General features: G+C 40.1%; 1 protein-coding gene across 6 annotated transcripts in view; it reads right to left on the minus strand.

The window, feature by feature from the left end:
• LNPK (lunapark, ER junction formation factor) overlaps window positions 1-4,810 on the minus strand; it is a 55,203-nt gene extending 50,393 nt beyond the window's left edge. For all 6 annotated transcript variants that reach the window (XR_005105745.1, XR_005105746.1, XM_037397385.1 and 3 more), the window contains exons 1-2: window positions 4,721-4,810; window positions 852-933 (exon numbers count right to left, since the gene is read on the minus strand). Coding sequence is in view for 4 of the 6 variants with exons in the window: in XM_037397385.1 (XP_037253282.1) it covers window positions 852-878 (27 nt within the window). In the remaining 2 variants the exon portion in view is untranslated. The remainder of the gene's footprint in view (window positions 1-851; window positions 934-4,720) is intronic.
• Between the last annotated feature and the right edge of the window lie 8,094 nt (window positions 4,811-12,904).

Here is a 12,904-nt window from a genome sequence, read left to right on the forward strand (position 1 = left end):
CACAGGCTCTAAATAAATTATAAGCAACTGCAAATAAGCATTATCATCTCTAGTAAAATTCCCCTTAGAAGCAACTTGGAATTCACCTTCTAGGAATCTTTCCTTAGTTCTGAGAACTATAAAGCCATTATCTTCCCCCATCCTTCAGGCCACAAATTCAAAAACCATAGCCCAAATCGCATGATCATGAAAGCGAGTTTCTTTCTATTACATGAAACTGAATTTCACCTAAACTTTTGCCTTTAAAGGAGTTTTGTACAAAAGGCTCTGAAATCAATTGATAATATGCAAAGGCAAACCCAGACTAACAACTTGCACCTGCCAGAAGAGTAGTTAAAAGCCTCATGCCTCTTCCTCAAACTCAGTACACCATTCAATAATATACAAGCCAATAAAAGCAGTTAGGAAGACTTGCATAGATACACACAGCTACCAAAATATTTGTTAACACAGATGCAGAATGATATTCTGAATGTATCCATTTTGACCTGAAACAGCCATCAATCTTTCAAGTCACAGATGCTGCTGTATCTATCCCAATGAAGCACCAAAAAACTCTTCAGATTTACAGAAAGAGTTAAAACATTTCTGTAAGTTGTTAACCAAACCAGTCCCAGCCCTGGTATTGCAAAGGAAATAAAGGACAGCTACACATTTTCAGTTTAGCGATCTGGCAGATAATATTTTTGGTCACTGTATCTCACTACTGGACTTTAAGTGACATATTAATGGGAAAAGTTCAGCACTAACATTCGGTATTAACAGTCAGCCAACAGGCATTAAGAAACATGTCCCATGTACTCCCATCTTCCAAACTAAAGATTATTATACTGCTACATAATTTTACTTACCCTCCATCTTGAAAGTAATCCACCCATCTTCTTTTGTGGACAAATGTTGGCAAAGCTATCAATCTTCTACAAGAATTCACAGCTAGAAGTGAAGCATTAAGTGCTTAGGAGTGATCTAACAGCATAATCCAAGATGCACAAATTTATTCCAATATTTAAAGGAACAAAAGCATCGCATAAAGCCACTGCCTAGTTATCTACCAATATGTTATTTTAAAATGCAGTCTTCTATTTTGTAGGCCATCTCCTAAGTCAGCTGATCAGCCTTGCTGCAGCCAAACTTATTTTTACTTTGGAAATATTTAACCATAGTCCTCAAAAATGGAAACACAAAATTACACTAAAGTCACCAAAATTCTCCAGCAGAAAAACAATTCTAAAAACTTAAAAACTTAAGCAGGATTATTTAAGAAACTGTTTTCCAATTATTTCCTCTGCTGCTCATAAGCATCTCTTAACATCCCTTTTCAGTTGTCACTCTAGTCATTCAGCATTAATATCCTATTTGTAAGAAAGTTCATCTCCAACAAATATACTTTCTTCTCATGCTCTCATCAACAAGAACATATTGAATAACACTACTGTTCTTCCTCTGTATGATCAGTTTTAAGTTCAAATAATCAGTTTCAAAGAGATTCCACTTGCTCTAGGAAAGCACTACACTGGCAGGTCTCCCCTGCACACAATACACAATGCAGTCACCAGCACGTCAAATGGCCCTAAAGCAATTCCAAAGGTGCAAACACTGCACAGCTCACCCTAGACAAACCTGGAACAGCACTAATTTGACAATTCAGGTGTTGGTTCTGGAATCAAAAGTGTAGCAGCTCTCCAACAGCAGGTAGTTGAAATCAACTGACTTTGAACCTTAGGATGGCAGAATTTCTCTCCAGTCACTTAATTTACAATTTTTTATCCAGTGAATGAAAAAGTGATCAGTTCATAGCAACCCCAACAGTAAACTACTGCTGAATCTCAACTAGGGATCAAACCTTTTTAACTCTGGAATGAAACAGCAAGGCTTACTAAAACAAAGCACCGATCCAGTTAGGCAGAAATGTAAGTGATTCTTATCTTATTAAGTTACCTTTGGCCAAAAAATAAGACAAAGAAACATCATTTCAATTCAAATTTGCCTCCAAGTTGTCTGAGGCTGTCAGAACAAATTAATATAATGTAGGATACACACGGCTCAGTAGCACAAATGCTACCATAGTACAGTAATCTCTTCACCCTTTAAGAATATCAAGGACTTCAGAATCCAGAACTACAGAGCCTATGATTTTAAAAAACAATCCTTAAAGATAAGGAAATCCGAATTTGAAATGCTGCCAAAACCAAGCTAGAACAGATGGACAGATTAGCCCTGCTCCTGCCAAATCACTGGCACAAAGAGGTGAGCCACAGAAAAAGCACAATTACCCCTTGGATTCAAGTAAATTCTCAAAATAATCACTACTATATAGCAACTCACCTCAATAAAACAGCAGCAATATTTATTTTTCAAACACTCAATCTAACACTAAGAATTTTATGCAATTGTTCACTTTGCAGTTATAGGCAAGTTTCCGCATGACGGGTATTGCAGCAGATCTGAGCAGATACTTTCTTTGCAAATATTTCTACAGATACAGATAGTACCTTTATTGCAAAACAATATGAAAGCTATGTTAAATAGCCAATCAAGAAGTTTGTAAACTTAGCACAAGGTTCCAAATCTAGTTTGTTTTCTAATCACCGCCACTGTTGTTAGAAGCAACAGTAGCTCTCAGCTGTGGACACACAGAGACAAGGAGATGCTCACACGGCGTTTGTGTGTGCCATTTTCCTTCAGGCCATGGTTTGAGAACCTCTGCAGTAGAAGTGTTAGAAGATCTTTTGGGCATAGGTTATCTGTGAGCCATTGGTGACACAGACCTTTGTCAATAACACATTCACTGCTACCTCTACATATGTTTTTTAAAATATCTGGCAGATACATGGAAGAGAAACAGGTTTGACAAGTGTCACCGTGCGCATAATTTTACATGAACTATGATGCTGACAGCCTTTACATATGCTGCTTTGCAAGTCAGTAACACTACCAAAACCCTTCCCCAAAGAGGTATGGCCCCAGTCCCTTAATAAGAGTCACATTTACAGTTTAGTCATGAAATCCTTAGCTGGGAGATGGAGAATTTTCTATGGTTTCTATGGAGTACCTCAGATGTTTTCTTTCCTTCTCTTCTTTCTGATATGAAAACTCAAAATTGTCTTCAGCTGCTTCAAACTCCCCTGGTTCCTCCTCACCTGCCACTCCACATAGCTACCTCTACTATCCTACTGTTCATAGAAAGAAGACTTCCACAAGTCTCCTTCCTTCCCATGCTCTAACCACCAAATCATTGCTCAGCACTTTTTCCTTCTGAACACTGCATTTCTTTAGCATTGAGCTGTCCTTTCCACCCCCAAAGCATGGCTGCAATTGGACTTGTTTCCACAAACATTATCACTGATTTAATACATGACAGCTGCAACATTTCCTAGCCCTAGGCTTAAAACAGACCACAGAAATATTAAGAAACACTTAATGCAGATGTTTAAGAAAACACTATTACCAATTTTATTACCTGCCTCTCAAAAAAAATTTTCTGATAATATCTCCTCTACCCCAAAACCATGCAATTCAATTAGGAAAAAGCAAAGCAAGAGTGCCACAATAAGAGTACCAGAGCAGAAAAAGTTTTGAAAGTGGGATGAATCATGCACAATTACAGAAGTCATCCAGCAACCTATTCATCCAGATGGAGAAAATAGTTTGATGATCTCATTACACTTTTATCAGGTCAGTCTCAAATTTCTTCAAGCTTGTTGTTGATGGCTTAAGACGAAAAGCTCTCAAAAAAAAAATCAGTCTCCAAAATAAATTTTAATAACTGACACACTGAAATTCCAGACTGCATAACATCAACACAAGTCATAAGAAACTTGCACACAGACACGTAGCCCTTTCTCCTGAAGGAAAAGGGAACATTCTTTACATGAGGTTTTTTGTAAACTTAGCAAACTTCATTTTATGTAAATATTTTCAGATTACAATTACAAAGAACACAAGCTCCAAACTGAATCTCCAGTCCTGCTCACAAAGTTTCCACCAAAGATTCGTGTTCTCCCACAATTTACTGACCTCAGAAACTTCCACACTGACTACACGCTTCTCCAGCTACGAGCCCAGTGGACACAGAAGCCAGCAAAGCAAACCCAGGAGCATCGCCCAGCACCTACTGCCAACCTGCCTAGAACCTATCAGTCGGAACACGTTACTGAACTTTATCCATTTTGAGAATGAAATATGAAAATCCATATTGATTTTCAGCTGCTTCTGTCCGGAAGCATCCTACGGGGCTCCGATGCTTTGCAAAGCCTTCATTAACAAGGCCAATTAGTTGTTCCCCCCCGAGACTCCCAAGCGACGGAGCAAGGAGCGGGTGGGCCAGGCGCCTCATTTGAAGCTTGCGAGAACGGCCGCCAGCGGCCCGGGGAGCGGCCCGAAGGCCGGCAGCAGGGTTCACCGGCGGCGCCCGGCGCCTGTCTTTCCGGCCAGATGAGAAAACCGATCGGCTCCGCCGCCCCTCCCCACACCGGCGGCCTCCTCACCCGAAGCTGCGCCCCGGCTCGCCACCACCCCGCTCCCCAGCAGCGGCCCGGCCGCCCGCGGAGAGGCGGGAGAGAGCGGGGGCACCGGCCGCCCACCCACCCGCCCGCCCTGCTCCGCTGCGGCCCCCGAGGACGCGGGGCCCAAGCCGAGGCCCGGGCAGCGCCAGTCCCCCAACTGCGGAGCCGCTCGGGGCCGGGCCGGGCCGCTCCCCGCCCCCGCCGACAACACGTACCTGCCGCGGGCCGGGCCGTGCATCCCGCCGCCGCCGCCGCCCGCCGAAGGAGGGGCGTAGCTGCCTGGGCGCCGCTCCCATCAGGCCCCGCGCGGCCCTGACAGCCAATCAGCACCTCGCTGCCGCGGGGCGCGCTGGAACGAGGGCGTCAGTTAGTCAGGCCCGGCCCGGCCCGGCCCGGCCCGGCCCGTGTAGCAGTTTCCGGCCGTGTCTTGCAGCCCGGCGCATCAGGGCCGCGGCACGGTATCCTGGGTGGCTATGCTGAGCCAAGTCGAAGTGGGCGGTCACTGCCGTTCCGCCGCCACCGCGGTCCCGTCGCCACCGCGGGCGGGGCTGGTGAGGCCGACCCCGTCCTCCAGCGGCTTTTCCTGGTACTGGTTTACAGAAAAGTGTTTTGACACTAAAACCTGAGAACGTGAGGATCGAACTGGCGTGTGAAAGTTTGCCGAAGGTGCTTGGCACATTTATGTTTAGCCTCTACCAGTGAAGCAGGTGCTGACAAAAAACCTATGCTGGATGTGTTCGCTCCATGACAGGCGCTGGCAGCACCTTAGGGTCACAGAAGACACCTGCTCTCACTGTCTGCCTTCACCGCAGTGGGCAGCCATTGAGCTTACTCAGAAGAGAAGCAGCGTTCTGTATTTCTTTAATTTACATTTTTGTAATAGCAGTGTCCTTTCTCTTCTCTACATTTATCAGTTTGTGTAGGTGGCACTACTTCTTGGCTGACATATATCATCACTTGTCCCATGCCAAGAGGACTGAGGAACAAAGAATTCTTGCTCTGTTTGCACTGTGTTTCTCACACACGGCCTTCAGTCCACCGCTCGGAAATTGTACCGCTACAGCTACACAACTGGGAGCACATACACAGATGTGGAAGAAAGTCCTTCAAATAGCTCTGACGTAGAAATTCCAATGCAGAAGCTGTGTACCTGCAGCTGACCCTGACCATGATAACACAGCCTGTAAACGCTGGGGGTTTTTCCAGTCCTGGTGGATTGACCGTGGCCAGCAGGTAAACACCCCCCCAACCTCCTGCTCACTCCCCCTCAGGGGGATGGGGGGAAGAGACTAGGAAGAGCAAAAGTAAGAAAGCTTGTGGGTTGGGTTAAAAGAGAGTTTAGTAAGGGAAGGAAAGGAAATAAGTGATGCAAGGGAAATAACTCACCTCCCACAAGCAGACCAATGCCTAGCCAGTCTTCAAGCAATTGTTTACCCTGGAAGACAAACCCCCCCGCCTCCTTATTCTGCTATGTCAGTTTTATTGCTGAGCATGATATTGTATGGTATGGAATATCCCTTTAGCCAATTTGAGTCTGCTGTCCTGGCTGTTTACCATCCCAGCTTCTTACCCGCTCCCTGCCCAGTCACTAAGGGTGCAGAGCAGGAAAAAGAGAAAAGCCTGACACTGCAAGTACTGTTCAGCAGCAGCCAAAATGTTGCTGTGTTATCAGTGCTGTTTTAGCCACAGAATCCAAACCACAGTAGCATATGGACTGCTAGGAAGAATATCAACTCCATTCCAGCCAGACACCATACATCCATTTTAAAAAGAATTCAAATCCAAACAAAATAGGCCGGGCTTTTAAGGGAGGACAAACAAGGTATCCCACCACATTTCCAGGCAATGCAATCAGTTTCAGGTAGTAGAACTTCTGAATCCTACTATCTGCCAGGCATTCATTCTTGATTTTGACATAGGGAAATTAATCCTTTTAGCTTCTGCCAGTGTTCAGGGTGAATCTTGCTGCAGTACATTATTAGCTAGCTACAGTATCAGCTAATTAAAACTTCAGCTGCAAATTGTGGTCTAGAGAATGGGCTTCAAGTAAGTTCATTCAAAGCAAAATAATGTCAGTCAATGCAGAGCTACTGACTATGCTAGAAATGCTCTGCTGTTGATTGCAGAGGTCACCTACATCTACAGCTTTATTGCCCTCATTGAGACCTAGACTGTTCCTTCCTTTCAAAGTGGAAAAAAACTCAGTGACTGACCCTCTCCTCTTCAGCTTGCACTCTAGAGCCACATCTACTTAAATCCTTGTAGCAATGACTATCCCTCTGCTGAGAGGATGTCTTCCTTTTTAGTTTCAAGATGAAATACAGCTATAGTCCACTCCTGGTTTTGATACTTCAAGGTAGTATGTTGCTGGAGAGAAGCTGATGTAAATCTTACTTTTTAAGTTAACACATCTAAGTGTACTAACATCTTTTTTCAGTGTAACATAGTATGCACTTAAAATAAACCTAAATAATGATGAGATCATATTTAAAGGCTTTTTAAAATGCTGCAGCAAATACTGGTGTCTCCAAGAAGCTTCTCCTCTTTTTTTTCCAGAATTGTCTTAAACATTTTCAAGTCACTGCAAATTGACTTGTCAATTGAAAAAAAAAAAAAAAAAGTCCAATTCAGGGCTGAACCAGAATTGTGAGGGAAATCCCAGACTCTGCTTCTGTTCTTAGACCTTGATGCAGAACTGGTTTTTATGCAGGCCTCCTCCATGAAGATCTAATCACTGCTATACAATTATGAATCTATCTAACTGGTAGTTTTTTAAAAGTATTTTTAGCTACCAATATTGAACTTTACATGCAGGTAATTCTCTCAACCATGTGATGTTGTATAATGGCATGCAGCTACCTGTTTGCTTCAGAGCCAAGATCTACCTAAAAGAAGAAATTATGCCCATGTAGCTGGTGAGAATAATAAAACTGAGTATAAAACCATAACTTTGAATCAATCAGCTTAAAATTTTCATTAATCTGGTTCAAAACTGCCCCCTACAGAGTGTTTAAAACTCTTAAATAAATTCCCTTTGGAATCCTTCATTATCAGTGGGATTGGCGTTTAACCCAATTCTGCATAACGACTCTAACAGCAGAGTACAACTTCAGAATTTTTCCCAGCATCATGGACAGCACTTAGCAGTTTCAGTCCCTTTATATGCAGAATGCTGAACAATCAGTAATAAACTTCTTTTAAAATGGTTTTGGTCTCACACCCTAAGACTGTTTTGCCTGCAACAAGAGCCCTTTTATATGGTATGGTAATATTCGTAACGCTCATATATGTTAGCAATATATGTAGCCTACTAATCCAGTTTATTTTTCTAAATAAATACATGGTCTATACATCCTTAGGAAAATGCTGTCTGGTTAAGAAAAGCTGAGTGTTGCTAATTTGTGTTTACTTGGGGGTTTTTATTTAGCCTTCCAAAGTATGTTCAGCATTGTCTTAAAGTACACCCTTATGGACTTCTCTGGCTAGCGAGGCTATGTAGTTTAACTCATTTAGATGCTAGGAAATTTGTGATGCTGAAGCAGAACCATTGTTTACATTGCACGTGGAGATGTGATTGCAGCAAATGAAGGTATGTAGATAGCTTTAAGATCACAGAGTCCACTGCCCATACCAATATTGATTATGGTCTGTGTGTGCCGCTATCTCACCAGTTATTTCACCGTTCTGTTAGTCAGTGCAGTTTGCAAATTAGGTGCTGCTGATTGCTGCATTGCTCAGACTAAAACTGGGGTACTGTGCCCCAGTTACTCTGTTTCAGTTAGCCATTCTATGCTCACTGCTGTACGCCACAGGGGATTCCTCAAGAGCACAGCTTTGCTTCAGGCCACTTCCTCAAGCCCTGCGGGCACCTCGGTGATTAAAGCAAGACTGAGCGGTTAGGGACACAGTCCAGGCACTCCTTGCTACTGCTCTGCTTTCCACCTGCAAAGCTACTCTACCACCACTGGTGAAATGGAGTTGGTGGCAGCATTTTGGTTGCTGCAGCACCCTTACATCCCATCCTTAGCTGAACATACTGCAGCCAGAGGTGTTAGCATAAGCCAGAACTGAATCAAGTCAACAATGGATCATGTAGCTTGAGGCCTGGACGTTGTGTCCTCTACATCTTGAACAGAATGAGTGCATGTAAATGATAAATACTTAGTAATTAACACACGTTTTTGAATGTCCTGTGTAATTCAGCTTTGGTTTAAAAAAAAAGTTTATAATATATTTGATAAAGTAATATAAGAACATGTTATTTTTTACAAATGCAAGAAAATACATATGTAATTAATAACTTCCTTGTGTGGGCATATCTATAGTAAATGTTACATCACATCTGCACTTTCACTCTTAACTGACATTACCAATTCCAATGACTCCAGACTATTTTCTTGGCTTGTTTTGTTGCAGGTTTCAATTAGGACTGGGACTGGGAAAACAGCTAGAGAAAATTTTTCAGATTACAAGGGACTGGTAGAGCTTTCGTAGAGGGAATTGGTGAGCTAGAAAGAGTTGAGGCTTGAAGCCATGAGGCAGATATAAACTGGAAGTTGCAAGAAAGGCTTAAAAATGGATTAACCAAGTAAATTGTATTTAATTTGTGACATTTGAATCATTTCAGACCATACAAAAAAGGTGGTGCTCCCGAAGTGGGGTGACTCCAGTGACATATTTTGGCAAGATGTGCTTTAGAAATGCATTCCGCAATAAGAGCACTGAAGAAGATATCATAGCTTTCATTTTATTTTAATATGTAATAGTATATGCTGCTTCTGATGTTCTGATCCAACTGTAATATTTGGAGTGTCAGATGTCTGTATTCTTACAGTTGCCTCTAATTCCCTGAGCTTTTTGGTATTCTATAATGTAGGGCATTTGAATACTTCAGCACTTCCATGAAGTCCTTTGCATCTGACTCTTCCTGATAAATTATTACCTTGGAAAGAAATATATAATCCATCAGGTCAAAAGATAGCATTCCAAGTTCATATAAAAATCTTTTCAACAATTGCATACAATCATCAGAAGAAGCCAAGATCAACTTTTGCATTCCATAAAGTATTCTTGTTGTGATTAAGACCTTTGCTTTTGATTAATAATAATAATTACTATCATTATTACTAACACTATTATTACTTTTATTTCCTATTGCTATTGCTGTCACTGTTGCTATATTAACTATAGCTGTTACTACTACAACAGTTACTATTGTTATTACTGTTATTATTTTGCTGATTATTGCTCTGTGGCAAAAATGTAAACTTTTAAAAGCTTTACATTAAAAAAAAAATCTTAGTATTTTAAACCTCTTGGTTGATACCTTAGAGTGCGAACTTTTCCATACCTGAAAGAGCATCAAATTTAAAGCAGGAATGGCAGTCTCATCTTCATTTGAGTACTATAAATCTCTGACAGTACGTTTAGGAACATAGTTAAACTTCAGATTATTTTTGTGGCATAATGAATTGGGAAAGTGATTTCTTATAAAACACTGAAATGCATGTTTATTTGATCATTAAGATCTCATGAACAAACAGAAGCAGCCTAGTGTAAAATTGTCACATGAGAAGCAGAAGGGTGGTTTGGCTCTATTTGAGATAAGTTATGCTTCAAATCATGTATGAAGTTTTAGAAGCAGTTATTATACACACGTAAGTACATTCTTTTCCCTGATGGGCATGATTTCAAGCTTTTGACTCTTTAATGGTTGTAATGAATAATATATGTTTATAGTTAGAAAAATTACTGTATAAACAATAACTCAATGTTCTGTAAAAAAACATACTAAATCAATTTTCCCTAGTCTCCAAATGAAAGCATGATTATTCTCAGTGAAAGTAGTTGAGCTGTACTAATACCTGTAAGCTATATTATTTTTGCTTCCTGGAGCAGTTTGCTCTTTAAACAAACCAGGGTTCCGATTCAACAGGATTCCTCCTCTAATACACACATAAGTACATCCTTAAATTTTATTAACATCTATTTCCTTCAAGCTAAATAAAATAAAGAATACTTTCCAATAGCCTTTTTAATATGGTTGTGCCTACTGGGCAAAGTGAGAGCTAACCCAACAAAATAAGGGCCAAATTATGAAGTAATTTGAATGAAACTCCTGTTGACCTTAAGAGGATTTTTACTTGATTAAAAATAATGGGAATTGGAACCAAGTAAATGTGATTCAAGGGGTGAATGAGAATGTGCTGTTCTTACTGCAGCGAGCCTTCCTTCTGGGGCACTGCGTGTGTGTGCAGTGCACAGACAAGTGCGGAAATGGTATCCCATCTATTCAACCTGACTGCATTTGAGTGCTTTCTTATTAGTCAAGCTGGAGGAGACAGGCAATGAGAAGGAAAGTTCTAATTAGTACATATGTTTTGCTTTTGATAACTGCTCAAAATGATAGGTAGAACCTTACCTACAGTAAATGCATTTCATACATACTCCTGATTGTTACAAGAGCTTACTTCAGTGAAGTATTAAATTTACATATAAAATTGTTTTCCGCAAAGTACCAAGAACTGGGTCTGCTAATAAGCTTTGTTCTGGTTGGAAACCAAACGGAACCACAGAGTCCCAGAATGCCAGAAATAGGACAATAAATATTTCTGGCACAATTTCAAAGGTGCATAATGCCAGACATAGACATGTAAAAATAATGGCAAGCTCTAAAGAGATTATAAAAAATAAAATCACAGTTTGTAATTCATATAATCATGTTAAATAGCAGGCTTATAAACCAATTCATATAATAAAACCCACATGTAAAAGTATCTGTGATTTCATTTAAAGATGGCAAATATTAGAGCTCCCCTTGAAAGCAAATATATATCTTGCAAGCTGAAGAACAATGAACAGTTGCTTTGTGTTCATGTTTAATGGTATAACCTGTGTTAATCTTTTTGCACATGTGATTTTCAAATAACTTTTCAAAGAACATGAAATTTGAAAGCATTCAGAATTTTAGAACTTATTTCAGTTACTGAGTACCCTTTACTACAGCTATTATTGCTTCAAGTTTAGATAATTTAAGATCTGACTTTACAGTCCCTTCACATGCAAAACTCCCAGGCATCATGATTTTCTAGTAGTATGTAATACTAATAAAAAGAGCTTGAATTAATTGTGTTAGAGGGATGTCAAAATATACTCACTTTCTTAAAATGAAGCTATTTCATTAAATATATATAGAAGATGGACAAAAAGCAGAACTTTACTGTAATCATCTGATGACTTCAAATGATAGGATTCAAAGTCATTCCAAGCCTACACAGAGGTGTGTAGATAGAATTAATGTCTTGAATTTTAAAAACACATTCAGGAACTGGCATTTTGGAGCAATGAGTTGGGGTTTTATTGCACAGTTTTGGGGTACTCTCCATGTTCCAGTCAAAAACTGACCAATGGACCCAGAATCAAGGAGTCGAAAGTAAGGCCAGTGATAAAGATATAATGAGTCAAATGTAAAGTGCAGAGAGATGTGGGGGAAGAGAAAAATCTGAAATAAAACTTCAGTTCTTTAGGTAAAATAAACCAGAATTAAATGCATTAGAAAAGGCTCGTTTTTCAGCACAAACAGCACATCAAATTGAGTCCTGTTGAGACTAAAGGAGGTTACCAGGAAATAGAAATAGCATGTAGTGAAGTCTAGGAGTTTTGCTTTAGGGGAAAATACATATTTTTGTTAGGTCTGGGTTATTTTATTAAGTAATATACATTTATCGGTACTAGATCAGTTTGTTCATGCCAGAAAAGCAGAAGTACTATTATATTTGTCAGTGACTTAAGTTCTTTATGAAGGATCGTAGTTTTACACATTCTTTTAATTATCTTCACTTTAAGACAGGTGGATGCTAATCCCAAATATCTTAACCTAATATACAATGAAAACTTACTTACTCTCATTTTTTTAGCTGTCTTGTAATTTGTCCTTCAAAACATCACAACCTCCCTTCATTTTCACAGAAGTCCTAAGACCATAGTGCACTGAGAAGACCAATGAAAAACAGCAGTTTGGCACATTGCTAATAGAACAGTGTTGTCTTATTGATGGCCCATCTGCCTTTTGTTTCTTTTCCTATATTTAAGTTGTAAACGGTTTGGTGCTCTGTTTTATGCTTGAATGACTCATGGCTAGCAGATTGGGTCCTGGGATTCCTGGAAGCTTCCGCTGTGCAAATATCCATCTCCCTTTCCGTAACATACTAAACTAAACCTATCTGCTACATGTATTGACAAATCATAAGCTTTCCTGTTTGACTTGTTTGCTTACTCTTTGATTTATGAAAAAAACTTTCAGAAAGGTTGAGATACTGCAAGGGATCTGATTTTCAGAAAGTACTAATTGTTTAATCTTTGAAAATCAAGTCTTTTTAAAATTACTTGAGCTTGGCTCA

The sequence above is a fragment of the Falco rusticolus genome, chromosome 8 (assembly GCF_015220075.1).
Source record: "Falco rusticolus isolate bFalRus1 chromosome 8, bFalRus1.pri, whole genome shotgun sequence".
NCBI classification, from domain to species: Eukaryota; Metazoa; Chordata; class Aves; order Falconiformes; family Falconidae; genus Falco; species Falco rusticolus.